The 22,271-nt window shown below is 37.3% G+C and overlaps 1 protein-coding gene across 5 annotated transcripts in view; it reads right to left on the reverse strand.

The window, feature by feature from the left end:
* The window catches only part of EML4 (EMAP like 4), a 147,509-nt gene that overhangs the window by 44,443 nt on the left and 80,795 nt on the right, over positions 1–22,271 (reverse strand). For 4 of the 5 annotated variants that reach the window (XM_077175850.1, XM_077175849.1, XM_077175851.1 and 1 more), the window contains exons 3-7: positions 13,400–13,529; positions 8,231–8,404; positions 5,983–6,111; positions 2,875–2,900; positions 2,399–2,431 (exon numbers count right to left, since the gene is read on the reverse strand). In XM_077175850.1, the coding sequence (XP_077031965.1) occupies positions 2,399–2,431; positions 2,875–2,900; positions 5,983–6,111; positions 8,231–8,404; positions 13,400–13,529 (492 nt within the window). The remainder of the gene's footprint in view (positions 1–2,398; positions 2,432–2,874; positions 2,901–5,982; positions 6,112–8,230; positions 8,405–13,399; positions 13,530–22,271) is intronic. The other variant, XM_054630029.2, reaches the window with a different exon arrangement.

The following is a 22,271-nucleotide window of genomic DNA, read 5'->3' on the forward strand; positions in this document are numbered from 1 at the left end:
CAAAGCAACACAAAATTGTCATCTTCCATCCCATTATCCTATGCAAACACCTTCTGCTAAGAAAATCTGCAATTTCACAGGGATTCCAAACTTATTTTATGTCTGTATAAAGACACTGATGTATTTTTACTGTAGATTTGCTTTGAAGCTTGGCAGTTTGCACACCAGCAGTCTTCCCAAGAGCCTCCTTCACAGAATTTCTAGGTCTAGGAAGCACATGGATGCAATCCTTATGGGAGATGAGTGCTGGGAGCATACACAGTGTTTTACACACAGCTCAGTGAAATGAGCAGCTCAGGGGAGCTGCTGTAACTTAATTAACACCATGCTAGAGACTGCTCACCCCTAGAGGCAAAGGCTGGCAAGCCACAAAGGAGCATTAAAGCAGCTGTAAATTTTTCTGTCCTTGCCTTCCAGATCAGGAAGTTTCTGTACAAACACCATGAGCAAGGGCAACTCTTCATCCCACTCTATGCAAGACAACACTGCCCAAGTCCACAGGATTACCTCAGAAACATGATGCTAACTGTCTGTGCAACTCTTCAGCTTCCTGACCAGTTGGGTCAAGGTGCAAACTGGACATTGTTTTACTTATGTGGCAATTCCCAAGTACAAAACAGGCTAAAGTCATCTGCCCTGATGGAGAAGTGACCAAGTACTGCTAAGCTGATACTGGGAAGGATGGGTAAACCTGCTGCAACAGCAACCTACACAGGCTTTTTTCTCTGGCAGCAAACACAACATAAAAGCTAACAGTCTCACACACACAGACGCACTCTAAAACCTGTCAAAAATACATTCAATTGTCCATATTTAAAACAACAACAACAACAACAAAAACCAAAACAACCCTGAATCCCCTAAATGTATCTGCATTCATGTTAGAGACAGAATTATATTTTGCAACTCCATGTATTTAAAATGGAGCAAATGCATTTTCTATGACAAGACTTTCCCTCCACCTCCCATATGTGTGGGGCCCTGCTATCTGCATCATGTTTCTCTTTGATTCCAGTTAGGCTCAGGACAGACTATGGCATGACACACCTGGGAGGGGCCCATGCATCACATCCTCTGCACAGCAACACAGAAGATAGGGAGCACATTGAGGCCCCTGAAGTTACAGCTACTAGAATGAGAGAACTTCAGGATGGTCCATTTTGGGCAGAACAAGCAGAGTTGTAGGAGCACGTTGTAAGAAAGTAATTAGTAATACTGAAGGTATTTTAGCTACACATAATTTCGTTTTGTGAAAAGCCCTTTTTTACTAGGAAAGGCATTTTTAATATAATAGTTTTAGTCAAAAACTTGCAAAGCTAAATTGCACCTGATCTGGCCAATACTGATTAGCTTTCCTTGTACAGTAGCCAGTGCTGCATATATGCACTGTTCCACAGCTGGTGTTAGGCACCATGGCATAATGAAACATTTCTTCTTTGTTCTTGATAGTTATTCATTTCCCTTTCATACATCCTGTCTCTGAAGATGCTTTTGGTAAGAATCAGTTCAGAATATTTTTATACCTGTAATTTTTCTCTGTGAACTAGAAAAAGGTAAAGCAATTGCATCCAAGTTGCTTTTTGCTTTCATTCCAGCAATTCATATATTAACTTTCAAAAAGTCTGAGGGCTTTTTTTTCTTTTTTGAAGGAGACCAAAAGCAATCGAAGTGTGAATAATGTAAACTTGCTGACAGCACAGAATCTGAAGACTACAGATTTTTTAATTAGCAGCAAAAAAGCACAACACAAAACCCCTGTACATAGATCTGCTGTGTGCAGCATGCACTTAGTTACATGCTTTAGTTTTGGAACTGCATGCTTCAGTACAGTTTGCAGGACATTCAAAGCAGAGCAGTTTTGCAACACCAGAAGTGGACTTCTTTTGTTGTCACATCCCATGATGTTCCTTTTCCTGACTGAACAAACCAGCAGCAGCAGGTAGCCACAGAATGCAAGATTCATTGGTGCAAAGACATACACTTCAGAAGAGACTCATTTTTCATTTCAGGAGGCTATTAAAACTTTCAGTCTCTGTTCTTGTTTAATCAGCATTTATATGTTGTAATTTTGGCAAGACAGAAAGCTGAGATAAAACAAATCTTTTAGTTGGCAGTTCTTAATACTCTGATATCTTAGGCAACAATGCAAGACTTCTATTTGAACACATATTCCTCTCCAATGAAATTATGTGTGCCATAATTTATTTTAACTATTCCCAAATAGTCCCCCATACAGACTGCAATGTGCATATGCATATAAATTTCCATGAGAAGAGAGTTGCAATATTAAGAGAATGATTAAGAGACTGATGCTCTTTGATGGTGAAAAGCCAAATAAAAGATTTGTGAGAGTGCTAAATTAGAAGAAAGCGACCAAAGGGCATAGCTTAATTCTTACCTTGGCTGTTTTTTTCACGAGTTGACATTTTTGCTAGTTATGGGACAGAAATAAAATATCTTAAAACTATTTCTAAAGTCTCACTCACACCTGCTTGGATGAAGACTGCCACATAGGTCAAATTTTAGGTTTTTATTTTTATAATCTCTCTCTGTGCATATATACATAGAGAAAATCATTTTTAGAAAATGGTGTGTTTCACAAAAATAAATCAAATCCTCCCACCACCCACCTACTCAAAACTTCTGTACTCACTAAAGATCCAATCTCATGAGGTATTTCTCCATAATTTTAAAGATTCATATATGTGTCTGGAGTAACTTTTTGCGAAGTGAATTCTTGGAGTTGATTAATGTCATTTTACCTCTAAACCCCTGCTTCAACAGCATATGTCCCAATTTACAGGAAATACTATTCAGTCAAAAGCAAATATTTTCAACTTCATCCAGTATTTAAAAATAAATGTTTTTATTTACCTTGGCTGACAATGACATCTTTGTGCCTGTGGAAAAATTCAAAATATTATCATTAATAATATGCAAAATGCTTATCAAGGCAATACCATCCATTTTTACCCATTACTGCATTTGGTAATCTCATCAAATTCTGTGTACAGTGCAACTGTAGCATATGATGCTCAACAGCTAATCTTGATCATTTTAGTGCATTTTTATTCATATATTATTCTATGCAGCTCACTGTACCGTTCAAGTAACTTAGTCTTTGGCCCTGTGGGAAGGGCTTCTAAGAATTAATCTGAAAATTACAAACTTAAAAAAGCTTTTAAAAATAAATTATAGAGGGCATGTTCCTTTTGCACAGAAAATTCCATTTTGAGAACGAGAACTTGTAATAACCAAATGTTTTAAGCTGCCAAATATCCTCAGGCCTGCATGCAAAGCATTTAACACCTGTCAAAATAAGCTGTCAGCACACAACAGCACAATTTTTTCTAGGAATTAACTCTATTGGACACATGGATTAAATGTAAGCAAGTTGCAGTTTCACTTAAACCAGATCTCTGCAGCATTACTGGATGTGCAACATAAAGTCTTCAACAGAGCATAGTTTAGACATCTCTCCTTACCAGAGCCAGAAATGAGTTACTCATAAAAAAACTCAGCAATTTTTTATTTTGTGAAGAGGGAAGAAATACTAATTTCCAGCATCAGACCTACTTTTTAACAGAATAACACTCCTGGATAGGAGAAGGCGCTGCACAAAACACCTTCTTGAATTCATTTGAAATTCAGCAGAAAGGTATGAGTGGCATCCAGTATTTTTAGCTGGATGGAGGTCAAATTTTTGTAACAGTGACAAAGGGTCAAGCACATGCATGAGGAAAGTAATCTCTGGCTGTTGGTGGAATCACCCTTTGCCACACTGCCAAATGAAAAATTTGAAGTGGATTCCCAGTCTTGCCTGAAAACAGCTGAATGATGGGCTGCTGTGGGAACCCTCTTCCTTCTTAGGGCCTTATCAGACTGATTTACAGCCCTGTGCTGCCTTACAGACCTTGCTGCATAAACAAAGTTCATATCCTGGGCTGATAGTGCAAAGCATATGTAAAACATTTCTGTCCTGGGGCCCACACCAGGGGCTGAGCTCTGTTCCCTTGCACAAGACCTCCGTAGCTTCAAGCAGATGAGGCCAACGTTTCTCATTGGGAACAATAAATTAAATACAACAATACGTCTTTGCTCAGGACCAACGAGTTCTTATGGAGATGTGGCACACAATGTGAGTAAGAAATGATTATTAATGTATGTCCTTGTATGCAAACAGTGCCTCGGTTACAAATCTCAGCTTAAGAACAAGGGACACAACAATACAACACCCACACTTCAAGCAGGTGATGGTCTACAATTCATGTTTGAGGCTTTGTTTTTGCCAAATATAGTTAAGATACAACAGCTTCAAGTTATGAACAGACAGCTTTCTCTATTAATAATTAAAACTAATCTTTTCTTCTCCATGCTTTTGTTTGATACCTGACTTTTATTCTCCATTAGAGACTGTAGAAGGGCAACATTTGAGATCTCTCAGAAATAAGCTGAATCACAGAAAAATTAAACAAAATACCTCTATTTTAACCATGTCTGAACCAATATATAAAGTATCAATAAAAGTAAAATTTATTTTTTACTTTTAGCAAATTTGAAATATGTATTACACTGCAAAAGGTATTTCAGCAGCATAGCAAACACCCTAGCAAAAAAAAAAAACAAGGCAGAGGGTTTTGTCATTCCAAAATATTATCCAGCAGTGCCATGCTATAATCTAAATTGCCAAAGGGCTTTTAAATTCCAGCAGTGAAAACCAATTACAAAAGGAAAGGAAATACTTGCAAAATATGTAACACATAATCCCCTCACACATAGCACTCCACTGCTCTGCAAAACTCTTCAGGCTAAGCATAAAGCTTTTAATAAATGCCCCGCTATCCACACCCAAGATTAGTTTGTTTTGTTCTTCCCATTCCCAGGGAAGAAGGAATGCACTTGCAGCACTCTTGACTAGGTATTTGACAGTCTTAGATGCAAACTAAGGAGAGCACTACAGACATTATCATAAAAACCTGGCAATAAAGCACTTCAGACCTCTGAAAGGTCTGAAGTGTTTTATTTCAGAATGGGATGGGTTTTCAGGTAGTTCTACCTTGGACCATTTAAGGGCTATTAGCATGAATATTAAGGAGCAGATCTAGGAAACTGAAGACAACACCTAGCTGGAAGAATCTGCCAGCACACTGGGGAGATATTGGCAAATAGGAGAAGGATCAGTCAAAAAATCAACACAACAATTTCAGCAAAATTTCAACAAAGTCAAGAAGAGAAACTGTGTGAATACGAAGTGGGAAACCCAAATGGCAGAGAGTACTGAGGACAAGAGCGGGTCACAACGGGGGCCAACAGTGTGGGGCTACAGTAAAAAGCAAAATCTTGCCCCTGTGCTGACAGGAGCAGGAGTAACTACTCCATGCTACTCACCCCCAGAGGCACTGACTGGAGACCCCAAACCAAGAAAACCTGCTGCTGAGGAAGGTGTGAGAGGAATGGTTGGCTACAGCACATCACCTGCTGAAGGTGACACTGAAAAAGATCCCTACCTGTCATCTAGAATGTGCAACCAAGAACCTGCTAAACAGTTAAACTGAGAGACCTATTGAAATCATGAAAGTATATTCCTACTATGGAGGTGTACTTTGGAAACATATCCTATGAGAAATCCAGAAACTGACTACGAGGAAATACACTTGCATTTTCAAATCAGCTTTAATTAGGAAAAGAAGAAAAAGCCAGCTGGAAGTTTCACATCACTGGCATTAAGCCATAAAATGCCATAATTCTGCTAATCCAAATAGGCAATATTAAAACATATTTACACAAGAATTACTTTATAATAATCTTAAAATTCAATGGGCACTTGGAGTACCAAACTGGCAGGTTATGTAAGTACTCACAGTAAAAACAAAGATGCAAAAGGTCCTAGCATATACACCAGTAAATTCACTAGAATTGTGTGATTTCATAATATTTTGACTCTCAAGTTCTCATGCTTTTATGTACCAAACCAATACATACTTGTCTGCATTCTTTGCCACTTTTGATATTAACTTAGATGTTGATGCTACTCTCATCAGCTTGTTACGACTCTCATCTGAACTCTCCCAAGCACCATGAGCTTTTTCAACAGTCAAGGATTTCTTCATGCTAGAAGAAACAAAAAAAAGTTTTACAATTACAAGATAATAGCGTAACAATAACTGGAACTCATATGCAAATGAACAGATCAAGCAGCAGGAGACAAAAGCAGAGCTAGATCTTCCTTCAAGCTGCAGCATGAAACAGGGAAAAAAGATTAGTCAAAAAGTTCTAACTGGATGAATGAACACAATTGAGCAAGACAATTGCCACATGTTTTATCCATTCTCTTTCATTTCCAAATGCTCTTACATAAAGACTTGAACAAAATAACTCTATACTTCATTACTACATCACTAACAAATTACAGTAGTGAAAAAAATGAGGCTAAGTATATAAGCCTTAAAGAATAAACTATATTTAAAAAATCAATTAAGTAGATAACAATGTAATTTTCCCCTGATTAACTGTTCACCAGCTTAAGCACATTGATTTGGAGGCAGAACAGTTCTATCAGATTAAAGTTTCATATAGAAGCTTTGCAGTTAGCACACACTAAATCACATTAATGGCTTTAATCTTCTTGAAACAAATGTCTGAAAACCTCTTGCATGAGTAAGACAAGCTAGGTTGGGCCTGAGACTACAGACAATTAAATCCATGAATGTGGATGTAATTTTTCAGCAATCTTATTGCAGCCAATTTACACTAATGGGAACTTGCAAATTTTGCAGTCACTAGTTCAATAATTTCACATGTGCCTTAATCACAGAATACTCAAATGCTCAATGCTCAAAAAGTAACCTAGCCCAAATTATCCTTCACCCAGCTGACTGAGAGTTTGCACATGTCTTGCTAATAGTATCACACTTCATCCTGTCAGAAATGCTTTTTGCAGGAGTTAAGTCCTGAAATGCAACCTTAGAAATGGCAAGCTCCTTCTACAGCACCTCAAGAGGCTCAAAGGTCCTGTGACAAACAAGTTAATCAAATCAAGTTAAACCCTTAGGAGACTGAAAAAGGCATTTATTTTTCCCCACACTGCAAAAGATTAGTAAGCAGGACTTCAGACATCTTTACAGGGAGATACCAGGCAAGAGAACAACAGGCTGCAAGTTCAGCTTCAGACAACTCACAGGTTTGTGCAAGACATGGAGACAGAGCCTTTATGGAGTGTTATAACATGCACCAGTCAAGTGGAAGTTTAAATATTTATAAGAGTTGTGAATTCAAGCGATGCAAGACAACAATCTTGTGAACCAAACGGGTAAATTTCAGAGTAATAAATTTAATTTACATTTTGTTTCAGTCTCTAAGTGCCAGAGTAAAAAAAAAATGTACACCTTCCAAAACAGTAAGGTGACAATGAATAAAAAAAAACAAAATAAAACAAAAAGAAACCATGCCAAGTGATCTGCATAGCTTTGAAACTCAGAAGCTAGGATCCAAATCTTAAAAGCCATTTTCTTGACTTCAAAATGCAATCTAGTATCTCTAAAATGAACCATTTTCCCCCCCTGTGCCTAATTCCCACAAAAAATTAGTGGGAACTTAAGAGGCAATCCTAAATAAATTTCAGCATTTACTCAAATCAAGTAGTTCTATGATCTGGGTATAAAACCAGAACTTCATTCATGTAAAGAATGAAAGCAAGCCATCCTGCAACCTAGCAGGAGTTAAAAAGGGAAGGGCCATGCATTAAAAAATACACCAACAAAAACAGAACTGCAGTCACTTTATGGAGTAATTTGAGAGTAAAAATTTCTGAACCAAGAGTTGCAATGATTCTAGTATTTAAAAAATCCTGATATAAGAATGTCCATGTGGAAAATACACTCCATAGTTCAGCTATGTCAGACAAAATCTATGAAGTGTATTTGAGAAGAATCAAGTCAGAGTGATCATTAAATATTTTACAATCATGGCTGATTAGAGGTAATCTACTAAATTAGGATTTTAATCTGAGAATAAAAAACCTGTGTAATCTTAAAAATAGATTCAAAGACAAATATGCATGTTTATGTATTTGTTTTGCTGCAATGCATATTGAATGCATCTCCTCTAGCAGAAAAAGTATCAAACCTCAGCTTGATCATGAGATTAGAACTATTTCACATGACTTGTTGTCAAATATGAACTCAGTATCATTACAGTAATTTCTAGTTCTGTACTGTGGTACTGTGAAAACCTTTTAGCTGGAGCAGAACTCTTGCTTTCTGGAGTTTGCCTGTGTGTTTGGAGAGTCTGTGAGGAGGGCTGGGGAGAAGGTGATGCTTGAGTTTGTGCACTTTGATCATTAGAATGAGAGTCCTCTTTTTTTTCTTTTTGTCCTGGAGGTTTTTCCTTCTTTTTTTCTGTACCGCTGTAAAAGAAAGTGTAACATAGGGAGGGAAAAAAGAGAACAAGCAAATAAATTAGCAAGGTGGGAGAAAATGTCCTCTGTGAAAAGATGGGAGAGGCATTTAACAACTTACTATAAACAATCATCAAAAGAATACCTTGATTATTTACTCTATCTTTTCATGTTAACATTTTGCTGAAATAAGGTTTATCCACTAGTTCCAACAATAAAACACAGTCAGGGAGACATGGAAGATAATTTACATATTTCAGCTGTACTAGATTACCTATGATTTTAAAATTAACACAACTTTGATTTGAGTGTGTCCTTCATTCACAGGTTCCCCCACAGCATTCAAAGCTGACACAAACTGATGCTCCACAAATCTGCTGTTCCTCAGGACAAAACCATCCTCTGCTTCAGAGCTCACTGACCACCTTGTGCTGCCAGCCAAGGTTCAGCGCAAGTCAAGGCAGGACTGTGACTTGGGCTGTCTCTCATTAGTGTAAGCCCCCATGAAACTGTATTTGTGGACATCCATGCTGCTATCTTTGAGCTGCCACCCAAGCCCTGGAATGCTGCTGCTGGTCCCTGGGCTTTGGTGGCAGCACCAGAGTTCAAAGGAAACCATCCCTGAAAACTCCTGGCTGATTTGATCTGTAGTTGACTAATATCAGATTGTCTTGCCACTTTAATACCTTCAGCCACAACAGCCAAGAACACATCCTTATTTACATAGTGCTGTATTTATTAGTTTAAGACTTGAACCAGATTTAAATACATATCATTACCAAACTTAAATCTATTAAGACCCAAACCAAATGTTTGCAGGGTAAACAGAAAGATTAATTAAAAGGCTCTTCTATGAAGTCACATACTTTGTAATATACTGAATCACACAAACAATACCTGGACCTGAAAGAGAAGACTACTCTCAAGTGCACGGCCTATTTCTTTTTTAAGGTAAAAAAATTAAATCTTACAAGACAGATTTTTCAGTGAATAAATAAAGCAAGATACAAACAACAGCTAAAAATGTAATAGAAAGATTTTTATCTTAGGGTCAAAGTAACCTGCAAAGTAAAAAGGAAAGAGTATCTTTCTGAACATGAGAATCCAATTTTTTTTCCTCACAACAATTTCCCCCCACCTTGAATTTTTGCATTACCATAATTATTTGTATTCCCAATTACCTTTTCCCAAAACACAAAGAAAACAGTAAAGCATCATTCAAAATAAATCAATAAAAAATGGGCACCCAATTTTAACATATAATTCTTAGGAACATTTTTTTTTTTTGCTTCTTTTGTTATTTCAGTTAAATTGTATCATCTACCACTGAGACAAAGCCCCCAAGGCTTACAGGAGTTCAACTTTTCCAACTGCTTTCAGAGAAGAGATGCATTGAAAAACAGGTCAAAACATGAATATGAAACCCAGACAAATCTGTAAGGATCACTCAGGATTTCTACTGTAAAACATACCATCTAGTTTAAAATGTCAATATAATCAATCAAAGTGACATTTTCTTTTCAAAAAAAACCAGATGAAAACCAAACAAAGAGCTTTCACATTCCTTGAGGGCGTATATGTGATCAAAGAGAACAAAGCTTGGAGAACTGTGGGGTTTTGATTAATAATTTATAGTCAAAAATCCTTAATTAACTGGTAGCATAGAAATTTATTATTATTTTTTAATCAGAATACTTAGCTTGTATTGCTGGATGCAAAGCACACTACACCTAATCTTTTTGCATTCTGTTGCTAGAAATTCAGTATAGTGAATAAATTCTCAGAATCTCTTTTCACTGAAGCAAACAGAAATCCTCTCTATTCCTACTATGACAGGTACACACCACTTTTTGTAATGTCCTATTGAACAGTGACACATCAGCAATTCTGCAATTCACCTCTGCACTCCCCCAGCAGGCTCAGGTGAATGCCACCTGCTGAGAGCAGCATATAATCTAATTTATCAGCTCGGTCTCATATTTTCTGTGTTCCTACCCAAACTCATGGGATCTGTCTCCTAGACACCACAGATTTGGCATGGGAATGTCTTCACTGAGCTTGTCACTGTGCATTATCCATTTCTTTGCCATGAGGTTCACGCCTTAACTTTTTTGTTGGGCCATGAGAATCACTGGACCACTCTGGTTTCACTCTAGACTGTAGCACAAGGTACATTTGGATTCCAACAAAGTGCTTTTATCTACCACCAGGTTGCAAGAAGGCTTCTTTTGTGACTGGCATTTTCATTTGGAAGGAAATAATGTAGAAATGTGGCAGTCTGAGTACTGAATATCTTTGCTCTGAATTAATTTGGTTTGCTCACTTCTGCTAAAATCTTCAGCTTAATTGTATTATGACTGGCTAGTACAGAGTGGCTCTCCCACTAATACCTCTTCTAGTAGGTCTTGTGTAACTGCTGAAATCAAATCAAAACCAGTGTCTTTTCCTGTGGGTTTCTAAAGGCTAGTTCTGGGAAGCAGTCATTTAATGCATCCAAAAATTCTTTCCAAAACCCAATTTGATGAGTTTCTTCAGTCTACAAGTGAGGAGTTGACAGCTATTACTATCTGTCCTGATTTTTCAGCTTCTCTAATTTCACTTAGTACAGTGTTTCATCCTTTGGACCACAACACACTGGCATCTACTGTGGATGGTGGTCACTCTGAAACATCAAGACTATTGTTATCAGATGCTGCTTTCAGAAGCATGTTTAGTCTTAAGGAAAATGATCAAACAGGTCTCTGACAGTCATTGGCTGGTTTTTGTTTCCAGTCCAAACGACAGGGTTGAAATTTTCTCAACACATCCATGACTTCATCTTTGTTACTGGGTCATCATCTATCTGCTGTTCAGGGAACATTCCTGGGCTCTGATTTTAGTGATTGCTGGTATTTTAGCATGCCATTGCTAAAATGAGACATCCTACCGCTGTGGAGCTACTGAGGCAGGTGATTATATCCATGGTCCCAATGTTCAGGTTCACAGGACAAGATTAAACAGTCCAGGAAATGAAACTGCTCATTTCTAGAAGAAATTCACACACTGAACTTCAACACCAGTTACAGTTTGGACACAAGTAGGCCTTTGGGTATTTTGGCTAGATGTATGGCTGCATACACTTAGAACATGGTAAGTCCTAGGCAAGCTACGGGGTCTGTATAGAACCTAAAGGTTAATTCTCTGTCAACAGATGACCTTGTCCACCTGCTGCAATAGTTCAAGCTTCAGCCTGAAAAAGGCCTGGATAAGGTGGGGTGAAACATTCCAGTCTCCTTTGGCCTCCCTCCTTTTCAACACAACAAGTGTTAGAAATAAACATAGTTACTCTGCCTTTGTAAGCAGATGGGACTACTACTGACATTTATTATAAAATACTACTATTGACTTTCCCCTTTCTTGAGCTGGTAATTTTACAAAAGGGCAAATTTGTTTCTTGCAAACACCAAACGAATGTAAGTAAAAAAGACATGACAAAGGAACTCCTGAAAACAGAAACTTCCTAAGCCTTTCTAAAACATGTCTTGATGAAGGGAGTTGTGTGTCTTCAGCTGCACTGGAAGCACCAACACCTCCCCTGGATAGTTATTCAGGGGCCCAGGGAGAGCTGCCCTCTGCAAATGAAGGTTTTCTCTTTTGGCCTATGCAGGTCTCCTTTTAAAGACCTTAACTCAGATGAAAGGGATGCCGGCCACTCCACTCTGCTCTTCTTATGTAGTCAAGGGTTGAGCAGCCAATGAATCAAGCAGGTGATTCAGCACAAATGCAAGCTGAACACCACGGGAACTGGACTGGCTCTCATCAAAGTGCCAAGAGCCACAGAGCTAAGATTAATGGAAAAGTGCTAACTAAGAAATACCTTCCTGCAGGAATGTCTTTTGTCCCTGTGCCTGTCGCACCAGCAGATAGAGACATACACTGATCCCTGTCTGATTTATTGTTGAAAAGTAAATGTAAGAATTCAATAAAAAGAAAGTTATGCAATGCTACACAGTGGAGAAGGGCAAAGAGTGGGGCACTACCCTCGCTTTCCAAATTCCTAATGGCACTAGAGCTTCTTCTGGTTTGTTAATAGTTTATACTTGCTTGCAGCATTTTTATTCTCTGAAGTATATAATTTCCCTGCCTTGCTGTACAGCACAATATTTACATCCACACTACAAGATAAACCAACTACTGGAGCTACCAGAGTACTCTACAGAGGCCAAGAATTTGTTCACATAACTTACCACAGTTACACATTAGAGTATTCTCTGCCCCGTGGCTACATCTGGCAGCTTGTTCTTCACAACAAACAAGAATAGGTAAAAAACCTACTGCTGAAGAAGCCATGCAATCACTGTCTAACAGACCCACAGAAAAAAGCAGTTAAGCAAACATTTCATTTACTGTGTGAAGCTGAAAGTATTACATGGAGGAAAACCACTACTGTTTAGTTCCTAGCTCATTTAACTTCCAAATTACTCAAGCGATGTAATTTCTTCACATTTGACATCTGATACAGATATTTTTCATAAGGACTAAGTAGCCATATTTTGGGCTAGATTTTCTACCCAAAAATGTAAACCTTTATCTTACACAATTTACTATTGTCTCATAGTCATTTTGCTATTGCCTACTATTTACACTCCAGACAATGAAGTCAGTTTTGCCCTTTAATTTCCTTGAGGGAAGGAAGGAGGGGGGGGACAAAAAACAACCAAAAAAGCGCATATGAATACCAGAAGGAAAAATTTTCCATTTGTACTGGAAATACATTTTCCTATTCCCTTAGTGAGAATTCATTTTGGACACTACACTCCACAGAAATACGCTCCATTTTTGAATTCTTTTTAGAACTCTTCTGTACACAGCCCAACGACATGGTAAATCTCCAAAGTTTATTTGTGCCTTACTGGACTTCAGGCAGCTCTGCTGAGTGTTGTGCAGAGACAAAACTCAAACTCTTGCTCGGTTTAGTTTTGGGATTTTTTTAATATATAAAAATCTGAATTTTAATAACAATACCTTTTAGCAGCAGATGAAAGTGTTTCTTTTCTGGCAACAGAAACAGATGAACTGTGGCTTGTTTTCCTGTTTCCTGTACTCCCATTAGTTATACATGACATCGAGATAGCTTCTCGGAGGCTTGGCTGACCTAGAAAAAAGCAATATTAAAGATTGTAAGGTTTTATAGCTATATCCAAAGGTCCACATGAACAACAAAAAGCTCTCAGATGTGGACCTGGTATCACACAGCAGCAGCCTGAGCATTCAGGACTAACATCCGGTGATATATATCCATGAAACCTTAACCTAAGCAGCTGGAACCAGGAAACCTGGGACACTAAGGCAGGCAAGAATATGCTGTGATAGAGGTCAGTTCCTCTACTGCTATGATGACATGAAAGAATTATTAAGTTAAGGGCTGTGATTCTAAAGATTCAAAAAAAAAAGCCTCAAGATTTTCAGTTTCATTTCAGCTGCCCCTTCCATCTTAAAATACCTTTCAATATATGCCCTATGGTATAGCTATTAAGTTTCTGATACTGCTCACTCTGTAGAACATCTGCCACATCCAGTGAGCATTACAGACTCTCTCCAGGGACAAATCAAGAGCATGTATGCGAAGAAGGCTGTTGTCTGTCAGATGCCCACTTCACTCATTGCAGAAGTTTAAAACTATGCAGTGAATGTGGGAAGGGATTGCAAGGAAGACAAGGGGGATCAAAGGCTCTTCTATTTTCAGAGCTGAACGCTAGCCTGGCAATTAACTCCCAGACCTGACTCTTCCACAGAACACCAGTGAAATACAAGGCATTTTACTCAAACCTGCTGTTTCATCCTTACCCACTAACTGCATCTCTCTTTTTGTGTACCTGTTTTATTTCCAAGGTATTACTTGGAGCAGAATTTTGCCCCTTCCTCCTTTAAAGTGCTAGACTTGTACTTTTCCCTTCTGAAGGGAGAAGGATTCCTGAGGTAATTACACATTAAGCATCCAAAAATCAGTGGTCACTTTTGAGGCCCTCTTGTGTCACATGCCCATTTTACAGACAGCAAATTTCTATTGCTTCTCATAAGGTTGTCACTCTAACTTCAGCAATAAACACAATGAACGACTGACAGAAAAATAACAGGTCTGTGTTTGTGGCAGGCCTCAAACAGTGTGAGATAGATAAGGCATGAGGCCCACACATTGAAGATAAAAGCGAGGAGTAAAACAGCAGCTGGGGAGAATGGACAGTTCTGTGCACAGAGGACAAACTCACACAGATGCCTCATTTGAACACTACCAGCCATGTGTCACAGCACAGCTCTTTCAAGCAGGTTGAGAGGCAAATTGATTCTTATTTTAAGCTACCACATTATATACAAGACATACCCATCAAGGGAATATTAGATGTCAGAACTATTTGGATGAATGCAGAAATGGACTGGCCTACACAAACCAAACAGTGCTTCAAATGCACCAAGCAGCATGTGATCACATCTGAAATTCAGATCAGGAAAGCCAAAAGGAGCATGTGGAATATCTCAGACAGAAATGAGAATAAAAGAAGTCTGAAGAAAGTAAAGACACACTTAAAATCCAAAACCACTTCAAAGATCATTGTTCTTCCTAAATTCTGTATAAGTCAATTTGGTATGATTCCTTCCAAGTGGTACTTTTTACAGACTGTTTTATTTGCAAGATAAACATTTGGAATATGAAATTTGTTTTAGAATTTGTTTTAATATACTGCATAAAACCTCTGAAGCTCAAGAGATTTTTTTAGCCCATGTAATTCAGACTCAAGAACAAAAGCACACAAAGCGCACAAGCTTAGAAAGCACATTTACTGTAGAAGCCTATAAATTAGCTTCTCTTATTTTCAGTGACAAACTAAGTCATCTTCTTTGTTGAGATGCATAATATCAAGGCCTGTGATTCACTCTTGAACTTTATATGACCTTAACATCTCTGTCTGCCCATTGTAATAGATTAATGTCTCTCCAACCAGCTCTAGCATGGCTTTCCAGAAACATGAATCAGGAGAATCAGCAGTAATTCCCAGCATGCTGGGTAAGGCACTCAGTGGGATGTGTAAAGGACAACAGTGCTACAGACAGCACACAGGAACTTGCTAAGGTGGGGAACACACTCTCAGAGTGCAAGGAGCACACTGCTATCTTTTTTTACTGGCTACATCTAGAATAATTCCCCCTACTAGGTATGGAAAGTGTTAATTCCTGCTTATGTCCAGGGACTAAACTGATTACAAATAAAACACTACATCAGTATATACTCATGACAGGAATATGCACTGCTCCATGCAATGATGAACACAACAACAATAAAGAAAGGGATCCAGACTGCAGCTTTGGGATTGTTTTCCAGTACTGTGGGTATTGATGGTAGATCGGCAAAGTATTTCTAAATGTCAACACGTGATATGCAAAATCACATTTGAGATCAAGATCTTTGAGTTGAAGTAAAAACCATTTTTTGCAAAATGCCTAACAATTAAACATAACCCAGATTAAAAACTGCAGTGACAATTTTTTTTTCAAGTGTCAGAAATATATCAGGCTTTCTTATACTCCAGAACAAAATCAGTGTGCCATACTCAATGTGCAATAAAATGTAAAAAAGCAAAAAAAGCAGCAAAAATCCCATCAACAAAAAAAAATGCCCAAACCCCACTCTCAACACCCATAAGAAACAAGACCTCTTCCAAATTCTCTATATACTGTATGTTAATTAGATAGTCAAAAAGTGATTTTAGAATACCTACTTTTAAAGGGAAGAAAAAACTTCAATTAATCACCTGCAATTATAAGTAAAGAAAACGCATTCATATTTTAAATCATGAAAAGTAAAGGCGAGTTTTAAGTCCTGTGCACTTAAAGCTTAATCCCAGACAGTGAAACCTGGCTACTGACAGAGACACACAAGGGGGATCTTCCCAACTGGGTCAGAAGTCCATGGAAGCTGACCCACCAGCCCAAACCACACCTCTCTCTTAATGACTTTTAACCAGGGCATCTCTGCAGTCAAAAGATGTCAAAAATTAACAACACTATCACCTTCTCCACTGCAGAGATAATCCTTCAGAGCAGTCAAGTGCTTTTGCTTCAGAGACCTGGAAATAATGAAGTGGCACAGGAGAACACAAATTCCAGATCAATACACTGAAACAACTGAGCTCTCCCAGCACTGGGCTGCACACCTCTGCCAATATCATGTCATTCACCACCTGCTAGCATAAGCAGTCTGAAATATTTCAGACTGAATAGCACTTAGCTTTATCTGCTAGTTTGGAACAAAAGCCAGATGTAAACTGAAAGCAGAATGAAAGGCAGGGTATGGTGACCAGGATTAAAGCCAAATTGTCAGAGATCAAAGTGGTAAAGATGTCTTTTATGGGACAGATTCATCTCTGTTCTGATAATTTTCATAGAATAGTATCTGTAGAGTTCAAAAGAAACATTTTATTAACATCTGTCAAGTATACAAATGTGTGAATGAAAGATAAGTAGGATTAGAAAGAACAGACCACAATAAACCAAAAATCTATTTCCAATTCTTTATCAGCCTTGATTAGCTAACTGGGGAAAAAATGAAGCCAAGCTGAGAGTGGTAAGTTTGAAAATGTGTGTCCTGTGATAACATGATAGCTCTTTCCTCCAAACATACTTACAAGGTGCTGGAGCTGAGAATCAATTAGTAATTCACTTCTCTTCCCAAACCCAAAACTTAGGATATTTTATACTAAAATGTAGTTGATTCTGTTATCAAATATATGTGCTGAAACAATTTCCTCAATATCTTTGTATTTGCTAATATTCTGACAGGGAAACTGCCTTTCTTACAAGGAAAAATCAAACACTTGTTCCAATTCTTCAGGTAATTTCAATTCAAAGTAAGTAGCTGCAGCTACATTTAAGTTACTTCTCTGGGCATTAATTCAAGTGGATTTAAAAGAAAAAGCTCAAGAAATGACACCTTACAAAAAAAAAAATTTTTTTTTTGAAGGAAGATTTTTCTTTTTTTTCTCCATTAAGGCATACATTATCAAATCCTTCAACAATCTTAAACTATTTGACTTTCAGCAAAACGTGATAAAGACTTCTAGATTATAAATACATTAACATGCCATGGGGTTTCCTACCTGGAAGGACAGAAAATCAATTTAGTACTCTTACTAAACAAGTGTACAGTGTGTGTAAATCTCCAGAGACCCCACAGAATGAGCTGTGGAAAACCAGACAGAAATAGTTATAAGTATAGCAGAACATAAGATTTTATCTGCACTTCCTTCCTAATAGAACAGTATCAAAATCAATAGAAATTATGACAAATCCTAGACTTGGTTCAAAGTGTTACAATGAATTGTATAAAAGCAGCTAATTCTAGTCATGGCTCTGCTTTCAAAGGATGTCAAGTCCCTCAGCCCATGGAAGATGCTGGCAAAGAAACAGCCTGGGAGCCCCAAAACTCTTTTCAAAGAGAGTACTGAATTCTGAAGGGTAGGGAAATATTTTCTTTAGCATTCTGTTTTATTCAACTACTTCACTTACATACAAAGAGTCAAATTTGGATTAATACTTCTTAGGTTGAAAAAGTGTCCTTCTATCACATGAAGAGAAGTCAGAGTGAGACATTAGGTCTCAAATAAGGAACAGAACAAGTCAGGATCAATAGTTCAGTTCTCTAACTATGGGTTTGCTTCTTCTTGCTTAATAATCAAATTTTAAGACAACTAAGTTTCAAAAAACTTTATTACAGTAATTACAACTAGCTGAAAAAATAAACATTCCTTTTATATTTTTTAAATGGAAGCCTAATTTTGCAGATTTCAACAGACAGCTATTAAACATACATTATTTGTCATTTCCTATTAAAAGGAAAAGAACTATCCAAATAGAGGCATGTAAATAATAAGCAACAGTTTGAGAATGCATAGCTAATGCATAAACAACTTGAGCTCCAAGAGCATCTCTCCTAGTAGGTAGATAAACTAACTGAGATGCTAAGAGTAATTAAATATTTATTTTTAGATTTTTATCAATAGTGACTTAACCCATATATTTCCAACTTTAAATGATCCTCATAGGGATATAAAACTAATTTTTCAGGTGTTAGGGGAGGCACCTCTCTGTTCTTTGGTTAGGCATTTAAAAACATGCTACAGGAAACTGAAAGACTTGTTTGGCCAATTGTTTATTCAAATCACACAGCCCTTTTCCTTCTCCCCTCTATCTTATTTTGCTATACTTTCCCAGAGGCACCATCTCCATGCTCAACCAATTGCCAATTGGTTGGCAAGCCAAGGAAATAAAATTTTAACTATGGTAATTTGAAACAATTTGATAGACTCTGGAAAACAAGTGATGAAAAAGCCACTCAAGTGTTATAAATAAGGAGTTTTCATTTGAAAAACTTAGTGACAGCACTGAACTCTTCCAACATTACAATTCTTAGTTTGAGAAGCATCATGGAGAACAGTAGAGTACCACTCAAGGAAATTTGCTCACACTGTTCTAAAAGAAGTACACAGATGCACAAAACATACCCAAAACTGTAAGAAGCATATGGAAAAAGAATAAGGATACTTATCACTACAACTGAAAATATCCCTCTACAATGAACAAGATTATTAGGTTACAGAACTTTAAAAAAACCCATTGAACTTTGTTCTTCACTTCTCCATCCTAACCTTGGTTTAGCTGGTTAGTAACCCTTAGTTCATTACAGCCCTCTAGATCCAAATTTTTTAAATAAAGAAAAATATATGAAGAACACCAGAAAGGTAAGTGTAACAAAAGAAAATAAAATATTCAGTAAGTCAGAGCAGAAGATAGGAAAAAATTGTAAGAAATGCAGAAAGAACAGATGGCACTACAGCCAATCCCTGGGAAATGCATTAAGACCTCAAGAGTATCATTATTTGTTATGTGAGCATGCAGCCTGCAGACTTCAATAGGACTATTCCCATGAGTAAAATGACCCACACACAAGCTTGCCAGGCTAGTTTTAATATTGTGGATAAGAACCTATATCCTATCACTACCATAAAGCATTTTCCTATGTATACTTTAATTTCTGTTTCTTTAACATTTACTGATTAGACAACATAAACATGTAATGAGTTATTAGAACAACTCTGCTTATTGAATAGTGTAAAGACAAAGAAAAACCCCCTCAAATCTGTCCTATGCTTTCATTAATGAAGCTTGCTGAACACTTGAAAAGCAATTTTTGTTAACATAAAACCAAATTACTTAATGAAATTAAGCCATTATTGAGATAAGGTGAAAATTACATCTGAAGTACTCTGCTTACAGGAGTGCAATGAGATACATATACTATTTCATACAAGAGAAGGGAGCAGGAAAAGAAGGAAAACTCAATGGGCTCCCCTTATAAAAGCCCACTGCACAAAGGAAAGAAAAAAATAAGCAAAAAACCCCATATCAACTGCATTTCCAGTACATACCTGATTTTCCAGGTCCCCAAGACCACTGCTTTAAGTAAAATAAAATGCTTCTCAGTTTGCCACTTTTCACTGTCATGCAAACTTTTCACTCTCTGCAAACTGCCATTCACTATTCCAATTTCACTTTGTGAGCTAAATTTGCATATGAGTTATTTAATATCAATGCCTGTCCAAGCAATAAGAAATATTCCTCCAAAGGTTTAACCTTTGTCAAGTCTCCTCATTACTTCTGAGTCCAGAAAAAGGACATGAACTCTTTGTTTCTCTACAGGCAGACATCAGATGTACTTTTTCAGGCTCATATTCCAGTGAAATGATTAGTCTGAGATATTTCACTAGTGCCATAGTGTGCCACAAGCTTGTCTGTACACCCAGAGCCTGAGGGATGAATTCTCCTGTTACACACATTTTGACACCCTGGAAGATTTTAATACGTTTACCAGGCACCAGCTGGGAGCCAATCTATCTTGCTGGCAGCCACAAGTACCAGACTGCTTTATGCTTTCCTTTTCTTCAGTGTCCAGGTAATCTTTGTTTTTGGAACTTTTTGTGAATGCTAACAACATCAATCATGCATCAACAGCAGAGGCATGTGGCAACAGAGTGCAGAGCTGCCAAATGCAAATAATTTCCCACCAAAGAAATTCTTCTTACCAAGCCATCTATTTATAAAGAAAAGAAAGAGAGAAAGAAAATAAATGAAACCCATAAACTCACCCCCACACTATGATCCTAAGAAGCCCCATTGCTGCTGGGGACAGGGTCCCTTACCAAGCCTTTTCTCATTTCTAACCCTCAACACTATCTTTGGACCTGGTAATTTCTCCTTTGTGTAGTTATTCTTAGCTCCATGCAGAGATGGAGAAGCATTATCACAATCTTTTTATATTGAAAAGATTTACTCAATTTAGAATAACTTTGCATTGGGAAGTTACGTGCAAACACTCCCAGCCTGCTTTTCACTGTGAAATACAGACAAGTGCTAATCCTGCTGCAATCCCTACTAGAGGTGTTTTCCTTAAACAGTCTCTCCACTGCATGCTTTACTAGGAGACACTAAGGTGCCTAAAAAATTTTCCCCTTTATCTTATCTTCTACAGTTCACAAACCCCTGAATGAAGAGCCTTTTATTTCTGAGACAGAGCTTTACACATAAAATCCTAGGTAACAGCCTCCTGACTGAGAGCCCATGAGTTAGAAATAAAAATCTATGAAAAAACCACACGAATTTTTTCACTGGAGACTGGACTAAGCTCAAAATATGCATGTGACAAAAATGTAGGGGAAAAAAGAAAAACAAAGATTGAAAGGATAATGCAAAAAACTTTATCTTCAGCTACTGTGTCAATCTGTCAATCTAAAATAAAGGAAATTAGGAACAGAATTAGATCACCAGATGTTCCATGCAGACAAATCCGACAAAGGATGAAGAGATCACTTTTTTCACCAAGTCGAGCCATCAACTTCAGAATAAGAAAAATCAGTGAAAAATGATCAGGATGGATTTGTCCCTTTCGGTGTGATTCACTGTCTGCTCATAACACTTATTTTTAGCCTATGAAAAATGTATTTTCAAAGACACTGCCAAGGTGGCAACAAGTAAAAAAATGGAGAGGTTTTAAAAAACTCATTTCAGCAATAAGTAGAAGAGCCACCCTTCAAACTAGGTTAGTAATCACCTTGTATTGAAACTCCTTTGTTTGATGGAAAGACTCAGGATGGTGTTTTCTGGTACTATTATTCTTGTTGAGTTCAGTTTGTTTTAAAAATATTTACTTCACTGTGTTGGCATACTTCAGATTAAACACATCTCTCCCCATGTATTCAGAAGGACATACACACAGCTATTCTCTTTACTCATTATTTATGTCAGTATGTATTTAAGGGCTGCTGCAGAGAAAAGTATCTCTGTGATTGAAAGCCTCAGCATTTATTTTGAAAGACAATTTACCTATAATATTTTACATCAAAGTGCAATTATTGTAATGCAGAAATTCAGATTCTTGACAGGATCACAAACACCAAAATGAGTTTTGGAGGAATACAGTTACCGTTGCAGCAATCATGACTTGACTAGTAAGATTCTGTTATATGCATGCATAAAACTTTAAAGAAAACCTAACAATAACTTCTTTGAGTATTATTTTTTAATGGCAATTCAGATTATCTTCTAATCCTACTTATTCAAAGAAATTGCACATTTATCTCTGTTAAAACATTTCAAGAGTTTTTTGGCCATTGAAAAAATTTAAAATACAGACATAAAAAGTAGAACCTAGGGTGTTGCAAAAAGCAATGCATGAACTTGTTTTAATCCCAAGTTTATGCTTCAAGTCTAATTTTAGTCTCTTAAAATTCCAGTCTCCGTATGTAAGCATTTTCTTCTGTGAATTCTATATACAGCTGATTTCATGATT

Source organism: Agelaius phoeniceus, chromosome 3 (assembly GCF_051311805.1).
Source record: "Agelaius phoeniceus isolate bAgePho1 chromosome 3, bAgePho1.hap1, whole genome shotgun sequence".
NCBI lineage: Eukaryota > Metazoa > Chordata > Aves > Passeriformes > Icteridae > Agelaius > Agelaius phoeniceus.